The sequence below is a fragment of the Chelonia mydas genome, chromosome 5 (genome assembly GCF_015237465.2).
Source record: "Chelonia mydas isolate rCheMyd1 chromosome 5, rCheMyd1.pri.v2, whole genome shotgun sequence".
Lineage (NCBI taxonomy): Eukaryota > Metazoa > Chordata > Testudines > Cheloniidae > Chelonia > Chelonia mydas.
In genome coordinates this window covers 45,746,166-45,762,665 of record NC_051245.2, presented here as the reverse complement: position 1 = coordinate 45,762,665, position 16,500 = coordinate 45,746,166, and the positions used below count along the sequence as shown (strand labels likewise).

Sequence of the window (16,500 nt, the reverse complement as noted above, 5' to 3'; positions counted from 1 at the left end):
AACGGTCACTCAACACAAGCGTTCTAACTGGTGTGTTCTGTGTACAGGATTTCCTGTCCTTACATCTGTCTGCAACTCGAAGGAACAGGAAGTAGTCCTCCTTCTGTTCCAGGGTGGAGCGCAGCCCAGGATCAATATCAGACGCTTTCCTGTTTCTGAGAAACAAAGCTCCTCTGTGCATACCTGCCAATACCCTTTATTTCCAGGGTCATTCTCAAGCTCAATCAAGATCAGGGCAGAATTATCCTTATAGCTTCAGCCTGGCCAAGATAGACATATTTGCACCTCTGTAAACTGTCCACTCATGAACCTTCGTTACCAGTAATCTGAGACCTTCAGACACACAGCCAGTGGGTGGATGTTGCACCCAGACTTGTACGTGCTGCACCTTACGGCATGGTTGAACGCAGAACAGGCACATTGCTCAGTGGCACTCTAGGATGCGCTCCTTGACAGCGGAAAGCCATCCAGAAGAGCTATTTAGCTGAGTTAATGGAAATGTGTTTTCCATCTCAGCAGCCTTCGGTAATGTGACTCTGACTCAGATGAAGATTTAATCAATTCTGGACTATCTTTTGCGCCTTAAGGAGTCAGGTCTAGCTCTTAGCTCCATTAGGGTGCATCTGGTGGCCATCTCAGCATTTCACCCTCACATAGATCCGTCAGCCTTTGCTCACCCAATCACTACCAGGTGTGAATGTTTGTTTGTCAGAGACCCAACGTTTTTCTGGTTTTAAATCTAGTGGTGTCTGTGCTTATGGACCCTCCTTTTGAGCCTTTACCATTGTGCTTGTTTCTACACCTGACTGCAAAGGGAACCACCTTAGCAGCCATTACCTCTTCCAGGAGGGTGGGAGAGCTGAATGCATTGGTCACGAATCCACCCTACAGTGTTCTACCAAGACAAGGTTTAGCTGAGACCTCACCACAGATTCCTCTTGAATATGGTGTCCCATTTCAAGTTGAATTAGTCTACCTGCCTACCAGGTTTCTTCCCAAAATTGCTTATGCATAAGGAGGAGGAGGAGCTCCATACCATGGACATTCAAGCATTGGTGTTTTTAGCTAGGTCGGACAGAGCCTTTTGGGGGTGTCTTCCCAGTTTTTCATCTTATGAGGAACGTATGAGAGGCCACCTGATGACCACGCACAGGCTCTGAGAATGGATCACCAGCTGTGTTGTGTTGCCAAAGGAGTAATGTCTCCTGACACACTCAGTGCACCAGACCAGAGCTCATTTGACCTCAGCAGCATTTGTGGCACGTGTCCCAGTTATGGACCTCTGTAGAGCAGCGTAGTGGTCTTTTGTAGTCATACATTTGCCAGGCATAACTCAGTCTGCTACATCACAGGAAGATGCAAATGTTAGGCAAGTGGTCCTGCAGTCCCTCTTCCAGTGAGACTCTGTGCCCTGCCTTCTAGAGTATCAGCTTGGGAATCGCCAGTAGTGTAATGGACATATGTAAGCACTCAGAAGACAAAATGGTTACTCACCTTCTCATAACTGTTCTTCAAGATATGTTGCATATGTCCATTATACAACCCACCTTCCTTCCCTGATGCTTCAGCCTTTGTTTCCTGGCTTTGGAGTATGAGGAGTTTAGCAGTGGGTGGGGTCTTTATGCATACTGCTGGGGAAAACACTCCAGCACCAGTGCACAGAATGCACATAAATCTACAGCATAATGGACCTGTGCAACATATCTTGAACAGTTATGAGAAATCCTGCATGTTGTTAGGGGATTAAACTAGATCAGTGGTTCTCAACCTGTGGTCCATGGACCCATCAGGGTCTGCAGGCTATCTCTAAAGAATCCACGGAAAGTTGTCATTACCCTAAAACAGGGGTTTTCAACATGTGGTCCGTGGGCCTCAGGGGTCTGCAGACTGTCTAAAATGTCCAAAGGGGTCTGCCCCTCCATTAAAAAAATTAAGGGGGCCCACAAATAAAAAAATGCTGAGAACCACTGGACTGGATGATCTTTGCGGTCCCTTGTAACCCTGTGATTCTATGCAACGGTGAGTAACCATCTTTTTTTCAAGATGATGTCCATGTGGATCCTATGACCAGCTCTCAAACTCCACTTTCAGACTTTAGCAACGCAGGGTTTTGATTGTGGGGACCTGAGGGAGATTGTGGCTGTTCCACCCTTTATGCCCTTGCATGGGAGCATAGAACGTAGTATGTGTGGCCCCAGGCACTGCTAATCAAGACTCCAATTGGACACACAAGGGACATGCGCACCTACAGTGGGATCCACACTGACTACAACATCTCAAAGAACCACAGTTGTAATAAGTAACAGTTTTTATTGTGCTTTAAAGACCTAAAAATAAGCATCACATGAATAGATAAATCCTTTATATTCTGCAATGTCCTAGAACTCTGACTCAGAACTATCAGTGGCTTTTCACCCTATCCCAAATATTTCTCTCTTAAAATCTGACCTGTTTACTCACTTGGTCCTCACCACTGTTTGTAAATTCTGTACACTGGAGTGAAGAAGCTGACTAAGTCTCTACCTGTAGCATCAGTCTATTGGAAGAAATAACATACCATAAAGTTTTTGTGGATTTTCTTAACTAGTTTTCAATGGTCATCAAATAATGGTTTATTTGCTGGAACACGGACTCTCCCTTCAGCATAATAGGCAGAAATAATTATAAATGATAAAAGAAATATGCTTTTATAAGCAGCTGACTAAATTGCACATAAATGGATTAGGGATGTCGTCATCCATTTTGCACAACTAAATGCTATACTTTGTACACGTAGGTTTTGTATCTACACTTTAAAAAACCACTTCTGGGAAATATGAGCAAGTGCAGTATTATAATTTATGGTTTTTCCCCAGTAAATGATTGAGCAATAAGTTACTATTCAGTCATAGAAGCATTGAACGGATTTTGGTGGTGGTTTGTGAGGAAATTTAATTTAAAAAATTCAAATCAATTTATTATTCAATAAAACAATTCAATTCAAAACTTTTTACCTTAGGACATACGAAATCAAAGAAGATACCGACATCATCGAAAAGCTGAATTAGTGAAACTCCAACAGACTCTGTCTGCACTTCAATCCAAGACAACATTTTATGAAGATCAAGTAAATTATTACAACACCTATATAAAAACCTGCTTAGACAACTTAACAAGAAAGTGAGTTGAAAGATTTCTTTTTAATATCTAAAGAGCGTTCCTAATGCCATTGATGTAAGTGGAGGGCTTCATCCTTCGTTGCAAATTTGAGTATAATTCACATGTAAAAAGTGAACCAGAATTGTCACTAACTGTTGAATAACTAACTACACAGCGAAAAGGAGACAGTGATGATAATAAATTTCTTTGAAGCCTCCTTTTAAAAAGCCTTTTTTAAAAAAAAAAAGTCTGATAGAGGTATGTTTTCAATTTATTGGTCTTAAATTGGAAAGTTTAATTGGAGTTTCAGTAGGAGTACGCATGTGCAACATTGCATTGGGGCATCACTATTATTTTCCTCCTCACTCTGAGGCAACTTGCTTGAAGGTGGAGGGATGTAAAATAGTACTAACTTATTAAAATATTTCTTTGCTAAAATGTGCTTTGTGATTAAATATTTGACACTTGTCTGGGATGATCTGCATAACTCACTTCTGGATTACTGCGTTACTCATGAGAAAAAGGCACAACTAAGACTGCACAATGTAAAGTTTTATTGACCTAAGTTGTGGGCTCTTTAAGGGAGAAAGACTTTTTTTTTTTAACAAGAAAATCTATTATCACTTCTATCACTTTACATCTTACTATAAGTTAAGTATAACCAGATGCTAAAATTTAAGCTTTCAGCAGCTGAAAATCTTTACAAAAATATGTAATTATTCAGACAAAACGTCTCATAATTTTTCTGTGTCTAATAGTAATTCCAGTAAAGGTCAGATCTGTTCCTTTTCTTTTTTCCTCCATTTTGTTCCTTTCTAGTGTTAATTTTTTTTTTAATGTGAAAGTTGGTTACAGTTAACAAGAGCCTTCAGAAGAACACACAGGAGTGAAGGAAGAACTAAACTCTTTGTTAGCCATTCCTTTGCAAAGAACTATGGAGAAAAGGAAAGAAATAAGTGTGAAAGAGAAATGTGTTTGGTGGTGGATTAACTACAAACTTTTTTCTTCCACAGAAATTCTCGGAGGTCAATTAAATTAGATGGAAAAGTAGAAGAGAAGGGAAGCAAAAAACTTAAGCAAACATCACTAAAGTACACAGCAGCAAGACTACATGAAAAAGGCGTCATTCTAGAAATTGAAGATCTTCAAACCAACCAGTGAGTATGACAAGAGCCAAGGAAATTGACAACTCTTTAACCAGTCATTGTTTTGGTAAAAGTTCAGAAATGTCAGCATTCTTTTTTCCTCACATTACTGTAGAGGTTTTTATACATTAGGAAGAGAAATTACAGTTGCGTATCCTAATAAACTTTTTCCCTGCTGTCTTTGTAGTTTGCTACTTAATGACTTATTTTTGAGACTAGGCACCATATATTATTGCAACATTATAGCTAACTTCTAGATGTTCCATTTAAAGTAATTTAATAAGCGCTGATACAGCTGACTTGCTGAACATCTACTGCATTTTCATCTACTGAGTAATCATTTTAATAAACTTTTGAGTAAAGCAGGCATTATGCTGAAATTGCCATTAGTGAAAATAATTCAGTTTTGAAGCTTCTGGATCCTGTCCTCTACCTCCTCCTGAGACACTTGGGCTTCAGCTCTCTTCCTGCAAATACCAGACAGGTCACACGTGGCTTCTCTGTGCTTCCTTCCACCCTCGTCCTTTGGCAGTGCAAACAGAATTGGTTTTTGAAGTCTCCCGCATTATATAATATCCTAGGTTTCATAGCTCTGTTTGGGCCAGCTGCAAGCAAAATATTTCACCTTTCTCTCACCCTTTCTCCCGTAGAGGACCAAAAAATTTTCAGGGTGCTTTGTCATTCCTGCTGAGCTCTATCATACTGAGCAAGCCAAAGAGAACAAACTGAAAATCAAGGAGTGCTTCATTTGTGAGGAGACCTTTTTCAGAAGCTATAGAAAAGACAGCTCTGTCACACTTTTCAAAGGTCCATGGGCCTTTGCTCTTCTAAAGAAAATGATGCAGCATTGCAATGACATGTTGAGGTCCCTGCATTCTTCCTCACACCCTAGTCAAGACTTCTTCAGATCCATTTCAGCAAGGATGGGTCAGTTCATATTGGTGGTGAGGCTTGTTAGAGCCCCTGTGGTATTAATCAGGGATTCTTTGAGGGAAACTGTGGGGGACTTGTTAATTTAACACCTCACAATCACCTGGTCCGGTCTACTTCAAAAACGAAATTCTAGAGTTCCTTCCTGTTCACTTAAGTGAGTTATTGTCAAGAGCAAGGAGTCTGGCATATTTTCCAGTTAGCCTTCTTTTAAAGAGGAGAATCCAGTCCCTTAGGAGGATGCTTCTTTGCATTTCCTTTCCAATAATATATTCAAGGTTGAGGAGCGCAAAAGCTCAACCCTCCCTCCTTCCCTTCACATGAGCTAAACCTCAAAAGCCCCAAGTATAATGGGAGAGTGGGCCCCCAATTGGAATGAAACTTCATTCCCAAAGGCAAAATGAATACATATTTTTTAAAGAAGCCAAACACCAGAAAATACAAAGGACAAACCACAAAGCACCCTAGATCTTCATCTTCCATGAGCTCCAGTTTCTCCTCCAAAGAAGGAGCTTTGTTTGAAAATTCCTGGTTTTGTGAAAAACCCAAAGTTAAAGCAGCATGAGAAGTTCTTTTTTTCAGGCATTTTTGAAACCATGGAGAGGAGGTTGAGGACACCATCAAGATGTAGCCAGAGAAAGCCTTACTAAGCTAAAACTAAGGACAGCTATTACTCATCCAAAACAGAGAGAACTTTCCATCCCCCTACTACGTTGCTCCATTGAAGTAATTGGGGAAGGAGTGGGAAACTCCCAACAAAAAGGGAAAAGGCTATTTAAGTCCTGAAATTCTACCTGGTTCTAGCATCTTAACTGTGTTTTCTAGCTCCCCTGAGGCTGATGTAGCAATAACATCCCTGGCAAAGGACATGGTGTCTTAGCATCTCTTCCTAAGGGAAGGATAACTTCTCAAATGCCCTGGTAAATGGAAAGATAGAGGCCACTCTCAGAAGGACTTCAATGACTCATGTGTCTTCAGAGCCTCACTGATAGCCACCTGATATGCCAGGACCCAAATGTCCTGGTACATAAAGCTAAAAAGACCTTTTCCCTAAAGATGAAATGTGTTTTTGGCTCTACTTTATATTACAAGTACTAAGTTAAAGATCAGCAGTGGTTCAAGCTCCTTTGGCTCTTAAAAAGCTGAACAGATCAGAGAAGAGAGATCAGTTCAGGATGGAGACACTAACTTCCATTATTGCTTCAGTGTCTATTGGGAGATCCCCTGATGATGATGGATCTGATGGAAGCTAAATCTGTATAGTCAATAAGACCATGTCCTGTTGTGGCAAAGAGAGTTAACAGCTTGCCGGCTAGGGGTCATTTAGGCACTTGTTACCTCTTCCCTTTAAGGAAACAGAACTTGTGTGTACATTTTGTAAATAAATTATCCTATAGCCATGCTACACTGCAGACTTCTTCTGGCATAGCACTGTTAGTCAGGGGTGTGATCCCTTACTGATGCAGCTGTGCTGGCAGACACCCCTATTGTAGATGCAGTTATACCACCAAAACTCTCGTATGCTTTTACTGGTATGCTTGTTCTACTCATGGGAGGCGGTTTTATTATACGAGTAGAAAACACAGCTTTGCCAGTGTTCCTGAATCCACACCAGGAGCAGTCTGCTGGTGTAGTATGCTTGTATTCCTATACTGTAAAGCACTTTGAGTGTAAATATAGCCTAAGAAAATACCCAGCTCTGCGCTACTGATTTCTGCTCCAAACCAGAAGCTGCCCTGGAGTCTCGCAGATTCTGCTACTGTTGGGCACAGGGGCAGTAGTAATACCTATGGTTTCAGATTACATACTTGTCATGAGTGCATACTGTGCTCAGGAAAAGGAAAATACTAGTGCTTATAGTACAGATTTTGTTTTCGTGGCTTTCTCTATTGTTTCTTAATCATGTGAAATTGTGTGGCATACATTTATACATCCAATTTTTTTTAAGGTTTAAAAATGTTATGTTTGACATCACACCTGGTGAAGAAATCGGTGACTTTGAAATCAAAGCAAAATTCTTGGGTGTTCAGATGGAAAAAGTGGAACTCCATTTCCAGGTAAAGTTTAAATTTGTTCTATTGGACCTAAAAATCTACCCTTTCTGATTGTTCATAAACTATTGGAGCAGTATAGTATAATGGGGGGGAAGTAACAGTGTTACTGAGGTAGGATATTAAGCTCAGGTTGAGATTGGGTATGTAGAGGGGGATAATTTTAGTTTAGATGTATGACTATACAGTAAGTGTGTCAAAAATTAGTTACTAAATGTCACTTCAGCTGTGAAGCCTCTAGTGCTTGAGGCTCTAGACTGATAAATAAATGCACCAGAATTGTTGCTTTTATTTTTCAAATTGAGAATCCTAAAGTGTGAACCCAAGCCAAGACTAATTTCTTTTGTATTCTTAATTGCAGGATTTGCTTCAGATGCAATATGAAGGTGTGGCTGTAATGAAAATGTTTGATAAAGCTAAAGTGAATGTAAACCTGCTCATATTCCTGTTGAATAAGAAATTCTATGGAAAATGAAGATTGCAGCTATTGTGGACTCTGCATCAAATCAATAGGAATGTCTGTTCAGTATTTTTGCTTTTAAACATTTGTTTGCGGTTGCTATCATTGGATGTTGTTTTTGATGTCAAAAAAAGACCAAACTGTTCAGAAGAATATACTTATGTGCCTTTTTAATCATTTGATACTGCAGTAGTAAATTAGAAAATAGATTAATTTAAACACTTCCAGATTTCACTGTGGTGTTGGAACTTTGATTGGAAAGTATATCATTATTTAGTGACACTCAGCTATTTCGGGGCCAGAGGGGAGGGCTGGTTTTTAAAGTAGGCAGAAAATAAATTTAGTTCAATGGCATAAATATATACACTTCTTCCTATGAAAACATTATATTTTTAAGTTATCCAAGTTACATAATATAGTTCTTATTAGACTTCTGAAGTATTCTCTGAAAGAAATCCTAATTTGTTTCTAAGGGATATTTTTGGCAAATAGTTAAATGCTAAGCCTATTTTCTGGCAATTGTCAACTGTAAAGCGAACTCCTGTGCAATTTGAAATAAAATTTTATAGGTAATTATAAAGTTACAATAACATTTACTTGTACAAAATATATTTTGTGATTTTATTCCTACTAAATAAAAGTGCACTACTGCCTCGGGTAAGTAAAACTTTCTACTCCCAGCCTTTTAATTTAAGGGGCAAAGGGGCAAGCTGAATAGTGATCAGTTGTTTTTTTAATTACTTGAGGTATTAGAATACTTAAATTGTGCCTGTCTTTTTTTTGTACAAAAATAAATAAAATCAGTAAATAAATGCAATAAAATCCATTTTTAAATGTATTCTTTGGAGATTGTTCTATGTAAAATAAATGTTACTTACTTACGCTGGTTTGGTTTCTAAATCATTTTCACCCTTTATTACTTTAACAATCCACATGGTGAGAGGGAATTCTGTAGCACAGCTTCCCTCCTCATTCATTACTCATGGACTAATACCCTCCATCTGTGGAATTTGGAAGTTGTCCAGTGTTCCTGGAGCCTCTAGAACTAAACTCTGCCCTTCAGTTCAGGGCACCAGATTTTCTGCCTCTGGCAGTGGAATCAGTTTGACAGTTTCTCCCAACCATTTTGTTCTAAAAGCTTTTATTGTGATTCGTTTTTGTGCAGTGGCAACTTCGCCGCCTCCTCCCCTGGATCAGGTAAATAGCAGTGTTGTGGCTTCAACAATCTGGGTCTGCCACGACAGCCACTCCCTGCAGGACTACTCTGTCCCCCATTCCAGTATAGCAGAGCTATCCTGCAAATACCTGGCTTAAATCTAGGCAATGTTCCCTGTGATGCTCTACAGAGGGTGAATTATGCCCTACCTGTTCCCAGCCAGCTAACCCTTGCACTGCCAGGATACGAAGCTCCGAGTCAAACCAGCATGTTGGGTTCCCAGCCCACCCCAAGGAACCTTAGTGCCAATGCAGAAAAATCTGATCAGGAGTTCCTGAGCTTTCAAGGAAAGAGTCTAAGGATGAGGAGGAAGCTATCCAGCTTGCTCAGGGAGTAAATCCTGTAACAGACCTGGGCTGGAGTGGGGGGAAACCCTGAAAGGATCCAGAGTTGTCATTCCTGTCCGTTTCCTCCCCCCACCAAGATACTGAAGTGGGTCCTCTGCTTGCTTGCCTAATGGCTTTGTTTACCTTGCATGTAAATATCCTTTTCATTGATTTTGGTCTTGTTTAATTTTCTCTGGAGACATAGTCAACCTGGCAAAATTGTCTAGGATAGGCTGGGCTTAGGCACTGCCTGCCAAACACATTTTAGGGACATATTTCCAGCACGTCTATAATTCTTTATACACTGCCAGTACATACATCGCAATAATAGTAATACCAGCATCTTACCAATTTGTATACAGCTTATATGACCACTTTTAGCTACAAATACTGACAGCTGCGAGTTCGGGCAATGAGTGTGTCAGGCCTAATGAAAGGTATGGTACGATATGCCCTCTACAAGTTAGCATTGATGGGCTTCCCATGTCATACAAGGGTACCCATGAAGGGATTATTACTCTGGCAGAGGGAAAAATCTGGAGCAGAAGCTGCCCAAGGAAATCAAGATAAATTTTCCTCAAAATCCTCAGCATGACACAGACAAAAAGAGCATTTGTGTACAAAAGTTCACAACTCCTGTACAAGACTTCCTTCTGGTCTAGTCTCTGCACCTAGAATTTTAAGTGTCTGGTTGTATGTTGTGCACCTATAACCATGCACATACAACATGCCAGTCAGTACCCTTTCTGGAGAAACAGACGCATTCATAAATATAGGTGCTGGAAAAGATACAGAGCCACCAGCTCTTCAAAATCAAGAGGAGCTTCTGATCTCAGTGCAACCATAGCAGGAAAGATTTGCAAAGATCCAAAACTTCATTGCATCAATTATTTCCTGAGGGGTCATCAGTAACCAATTATTTACAATGTCTAGAATTGCTGGTGCTATGCATCAGATTCATACCCTGAATAGCTGAAAATTCTTCTGCTGACATAAGATCACATGGACTTGCAACATTAGGTGTCATTCTCCTATAACATTCAGCTGCCCCTTTGTGGGCAGGTAAGTACACACGACATATTGAAAGCCAGCTCAACTTTCATGCTAGACCCTTGCATGCTCACTGCATGCAAGCATCCTTGGAAGACAAATTTCCAAAATCTCTCCATATGCGTCCTTTTAGTTCATTTTAATACCTCTATCCAGGGAAAACACACAAAATCCACAAACGTGATCAAAGGGGATTGAACTAGGTGTCCATGTAATCCAGTATCCTGTCTGTGACCGTGAACAGTACCAGCTGCAGCAGTTGAAGGTACAAGAAATCATGTAGTAGGCAGTTATGGTACTCGCAGAGGAAGTCTTCTACCTCCTGTTAGAAGTTGGCTTATGACTGAAGCATGAGTGACCTCTGGTTACTCCCTGGTGTTGGAAGGGATATAAAAACCAAAGTTTCTCTGTGACCATGGAAATAATGTTCTGGATTCAATACAGTTCACTTAAAGGATATGGAAAAGGGAGAGTTGTGGTTCTCCTTTTAGTTCTCCACTGGCCCACTTTGGACTTGTTTTATGGCTAAGAAGCCTGCGTTACACCGGCAGAAAACACCAGACCTCTTGAGAAAGGGACTCCTTCATTGAGACTGCGAACACCTACAGTTAACAGCCTGGATATCAGAAGAGAAGTGTAGTTCAGCATGAATTCTCCATAATTTCTTATAATTTGGTATCCGGACAGAACTCAACCAGAATATTTTGTTCGTTGATCTAGTCAAATTTACATTTCTGGTGTGAAGGAAAACCAAAAGCTTTTTTGTGTGTGTAGCGCCCAGCACTATAGCACCTTGACCTCCAGATGCTATTGTGACACAAATGTCATCATGATCCCAAAGGTCTGGTGATCTCAGTTACATATTTCAGAGTAGCAGCCGTGTTAGTCTGTATTCGCAAAAAGAAAAGGAGTACTTGTGGCACCTTAGAGACTAACAAAGGTAGAGGAGGCCTGGGATTATTTTAAATTAAAGCTGCAGAAGCTATCGGAAGCCTGCATCCCAAGAAAGGGGAAAAAATTCATAGGCAGGAGTTGTAGACCAAGCTGGATGAGCAAGCATCTTAGAGAGGTAATTAAGAAAAAGCAGAAAGCATATAGGGAGTGGAAGAAGGGAGGGATCAGTAAGGAAAACTACCTTATTGAGGTCAGAATATGTAGGGATAAAGTGAGACAGGCTAAAAGTCAAGTAGAGTTGGACCTTGCAAAGGGAATTAAAACCAATAGTAAAAGGTTCTATAGTCATATAAATAGGAAGAAAACAAAGAGAGAAGAAGTGGGACCGCTAAAAACTGAGGATGGAGTGGAGGTCAAGGATAATCTAGGCATGGCCCAATATCTAAACAAATACTTTGCCTCAGTCTTTAATAAGACTAAAGAGGATCTTAGGGATAATGGTAGCATGATAAATGGGAATGAGGATATGGAGGTAGACATCACCATATCTGAGGTAGAAGCAAAACTCAAACAGCTTAATGGGACTAAATCGGGGGGCCCAGATAATCTTCATCCAAGAATATTAAAAGAATTGGCACAAGAAATTGCAAGCCCATTAGCAAGAATTTTTAATGAATCAGGGGTTGTACCGTATGATTGGAGAATTGCTAACATAGTTCCTATTTTTAAGAAAGGGGGAAAAAAGTGATCCGAGTAATTATAGGCCTGTTAGTTTGACATCTGTAGTATGCAAAGTCTTGGAAAAAATTTTGAAGGAGAAGGTAGTTAAGGACATTGAAGTCAATGGTAAATGGGACAAAATACAACATGGTTTTACAAAAGGTAGATCGTGCCAAACCAACCTGATCTCCTTCTTTGAGAAAGTAACAGATTTTTTAGACAAAGGAAACGCAGTGGATCTAATTTACTTAGATTTTGGTAAGGCGTATGATACTGTGCCACATGGGGAATTATTAGTTAAATTGGATAAGATGGGCATCAATAGGAAAATTGAAAGGTGGATAGGGAATTGGTTAAAGGGGAGACTACAACGGGTCCTACTGAAAGGTGAACTGTCAAGCTGGAGGGAGGTTACCAGTGGAGTTCCTCAAGGATCAGTTTTGGGACCAATCTTATTTAATCTTTTTATTACTGACCTGGGCACAAAAAGTGGGAGTGTGCTAATAAAGTTTGCGGATGATACAAAGCTGGGAGGTATTGCTAATTTAGAGAAGGACAGGGATACCCTACAGGAGGATCTGGATGACCTTGTAAACTGGAGTAATAGGAATAGGATGAAATTTAATAGTGACAAGTGTAAGGTCATGCATTTAGGGATTAATAACAAGAATTTTAGTTATAAGCTAGGGACGCATCAACTAGAAGTAACGGAGGAGGAAAAGGACCTTGGAGTATTGGTTGATCATAGAATGACTATGAGCTGCCAATGTGATGTGGCTGTGAAAAAAGCTAATGTAGTCTTGGGATGCATCAGGAGAGGTATTTCCAGTAGGGATAAGGAGGTTTTAGTACCGTTATACAAGGCACTGGTGAGACCTCACCTGGAATACTGTGTGCAGTTCTGGTCTCCCATATTTAAGAAGGATGAATTCAAACTGGAACAGGTACAGAGAAGGGCTACTAGGATGATCCGAGGAATGGAAAACTTGTCTTATGAAAGGAGACTCAGGGAGCTTGGCTTGTTTAGCCTAACTAAAAGAAGGTTGAGGGGAGATATGATTGCTCTCTATAAATATATCAGAGGGATAAATACCAGAGAGGGAGAGGAATTATTTAAACTCAGTACCAATGTGGACACAAGAACAAATGGATATAAACTGGCCACTAGGAAATTTAGATTAGAAATTAGACGAAGGTTTCTAACCATCAGAGGAGTCAAGTTTTGGAATAGCCTTCCGAGGGAAGTAGTGGGGGCAAAAGATCTATCTTGCTTTAAGATTAAACTCGATAAGTTTATGGAGGAGATGGTATGATGGGATAACATGGTTTTGGTAATTAAATATTCATGGTAAATAGGCCCAATGGCCTGTGATGGGTTTTTAGATGGGGTAAGATCCAAGTTACCCGGGAAAGAATTTTCTGTAGTATCTGGCTGATGAATCTTGCCCATATGCTCAGGGTTTAGCTGATCACCATATTTGGGGTTGGGAAGGAATTTTCCTCCAGGGCAGATTGGAAGGCCCTGGAGGTTTTTCACCTTCCTCTGTAGCATGGGGCATGGGTCACTTGCTGGAGGATTCTCTGCTCTTGAAGTCTTTAAACTACGATTTGAGGACTTCAATAGCACAGATATAGGTGTGAGGTTTTTTTTGTAGGAGTGGTGGGTGAAATTCTGTGGCCTGCGTTGTGCAGGAGGTCAGACTAGATGATCATAATGGTCCCTTCTGACCTAAATATCTATGAATCTATGAAATTGATTTGAGCATAAGCTTTCGTGAGCTACAGCTCACTTCATCGGATGCATTACATATGGGTTTCTCCAGGAGAAATGGTTGTCTTACAACCAAACGCCTTAGAAAACGTGGGTACCAGTCAGAGCAGCTCTTTACAGACAGACACATTGGGTCTTCCACTAGAGTATTGGGTGCCAAGTTTAATCACAATGACAAATTAGATAACCCCATGGCTGGCCTTTCTAATTGCCTTTTCCTCCAACTGGCAAGGTTTTGGAATTACTTCCTATGGTCGTACAAGAACCACACTTCCTTTGTCAAACAGAAAAGGTTGTTGTTATAGTTCCAGAAACCTTTCTGTTCAAGGTAAGCTCCTCTTTCCACAGTTCTTGGTAACCAGTTCTCATTTTGTTCTAATCCTTGGGAGGTGGCATTCCTAGAGCTCTAAAGCTATATCTCAAGCATATGGAGTACTTATGCTAATTGTATTTTGTTCATCTCATTCTATTCGAAATGCTAAGGCCTTAGGACCTCAAGCTTGCTGCAGATAAGAGATGAAAAATTCTGCAAACTAGGCATCTGGGAAACTATTCACAGAAGTCCCCAGAGGCACTGATGGAGAAGTGTATTAGCCTCATTTGAGGAAGATTTGCAAAATAAATTTCCATCCCTCTTCAATGGTATCCTTTGGTAGGCAGGTGCTACTGGGCTGGTGCTCACATTACTCCTTCTTTTATAAAGTACTTACTCTATATATGGGGGAACTTCCATTCCTGCCTATTATTCTACTATAATAATTAATCTCTGCTTATCCTTCCCCTCCCTAGTTTGAGGATTCACGGCTTGCTACTTTCCATGAGTCACGAATGAGGAGAGAAGCTGCATAATAGAATGAGAAATTTCTTTCATGATCATTTAATTTGTTAGCAGCTTGTCTCTGAATTCAACCCACCCTATTAGCCTGGTAAAAAACTGAACATTTTCTGTCAAGGGACACTTACATATTACTATTAACTTTAAGACATTATGTCTTATATCAAGTTGTCTTAATGCTAATGATTAGTTGCTGGAATGTTTCTACAGTTTTGGAAAAACTCTTCTGATGGGCGGAAGTTAGTCCTGGAGCCTCTGGCAACAACACTGGATCACCTTTGAATTCCACAGGTTGGGGGCATTAGTCCATGAATAATGAGTGAGGAGAAAAGCTGCTAACAGAGAAAATTATCAGGCAGGAAATTTCTCATTCTCTTCAATGTTTTTACTAAAGCTGATAAGTCCAATTTGACCTGAAACCTCTCATTATCTTTCTCCCCAAAGCAACAGATGAACAGTGATAACTTTCATGTGCTATACACCATTACATGTGATTATTATTTTACTGGTAAATGACTATATCTAAAGAGGGAGAGCATTCATCCAGTGGATAGTTATAAATACAGTGGGTAAAACAATTTTTAATAATACTTTTTTGAACATGACAAAGGTTTAAAAGGATGGCTGGACAATGAAGTTCTGTGGAATTAAAGATCCAGCAAATATTCATTTTTGAGAGTGAATAAAACTGTATAAAGCAGATGATATTGGGGTATCCTGACTGTCACACTGTTTGGAGTAGTTCATGACTGAGAGTGCCAACCTCAGGATAGACTGACAAAAAGCACGGCAGACATCCCAGACTGGTGCTTTACTCTATAATTAGATTTTACCAACCCAGTAACAAATGTGAACTCTTGAAGTGCAATAAAAGTCTTACCATGGAGTCACAGACAGTCCCCTGGGGTACTCCAGCCTATCTTGTCATCCAGGCAAGCTGGTCTTAGTGATAAATGGTCACTTACACCAAAGATCACAAAATATTCAGGTTATTCCCAGTCCCAAGAGACCAGGCACTTATCCAAGATCAATTTGTATCTTAGATCTCACACCGAAGACAATGCTTGTAGTCTATCCTATAGTAAACTAACTAAGGATTTATAAACTAGGGGAAACGAGAGTTATTTACAGGTTAAAGCAGGCAACGTATATACACAAATGAGTTACAGCCTATGGTTCCAAAAGGTGACAGAGATGTAGTAATCTATCAACACTGAATGTCTTTTAGGGCTAACCTAGGTTGATCCTGGGGATCTCTGCTTTTATTTCCTAGCTCCAACCCTGTGACAGTCCAAAAAGCAAAGAGAGGAAGAATATTCATGTTGGGTATCTTTACTTTCTTCTTCCACAGTTCAAACTGATGGGATGAGCTTTCTTGCATGTAGCACCTTTATGGGTGTAAGAGAGGGTGGGAGAGAGTTAAGGTGCGGGGGTGCACCCCTGGGGGCAGGGGGCTGGGGTGCAGGTAGGGTGCAGGGTCTGGGAGGGAGTTAGGGTGTGGCAGGGGGTTCTGACCTGGGACAGGGGACTTGGGGTGCAGGCTCCAGCCGGGTGGCGCTTACCTGAGGCAGCTCCCGGTCGACGGTGCAGCGGGGCTAAGGCAGGCTCCTTGCCTGCCCTGGCTCTGCACTGCTCCTGGAAGTGGCCAGCATGTCCTGCCCTGAGGCAGAGGGGCGGCCAGGAGGCGCAGGTGCCACCCCCGCAGTTCCCATTGGCCAAGGTTCCCAGCCAATGGGAGCTGTGGAGCTGGAGCTGGCGCTGGGGGTAGGGGCAGCATGCAGAGCTTCCCTGATCGCCCCTCCGCCCGGGAGCTGCAGGGCTGGAGGGGGGCATGGAGACTTTCCACAGGCCGGATTACATTAAGCAGTGGGCCGGAGGTTCTCCACCCCCAACATACACTGTTATTACATATGATTAAAAATCGAATGGATACATTTCAGTACTATAAAGTACACCATCATCAC

The 16,500-nt window shown here is 40.9% G+C and overlaps 1 protein-coding gene across 3 annotated transcripts in view; it reads left to right on the top strand.

The window, feature by feature from the left end:
* IQGAP2 (IQ motif containing GTPase activating protein 2) overlaps positions 1-8,605 on the top strand; it is a 225,181-nt gene extending 216,576 nt beyond the window's left edge. For 2 of the 3 annotated variants that reach the window (XM_037902978.2, XM_037902979.2), the window contains 4 exons: positions 2,999-3,159; positions 4,152-4,295; positions 7,162-7,270; positions 7,626-8,605. In XM_037902978.2, coding sequence (XP_037758906.1) covers positions 2,999-3,159; positions 4,152-4,295; positions 7,162-7,270; positions 7,626-7,739 — 528 coding nt within the window. In that variant the 3' untranslated portion in view covers positions 7,740-8,605. Of the gene's footprint in view, positions 1-2,998; positions 3,164-4,151; positions 4,296-7,161; positions 7,271-7,625 lie in introns of those variants that run through there. The other variant, XM_043546515.1, reaches the window with a different exon arrangement.
* The last annotated feature ends 7,895 nt before the right edge of the window (positions 8,606-16,500 follow it).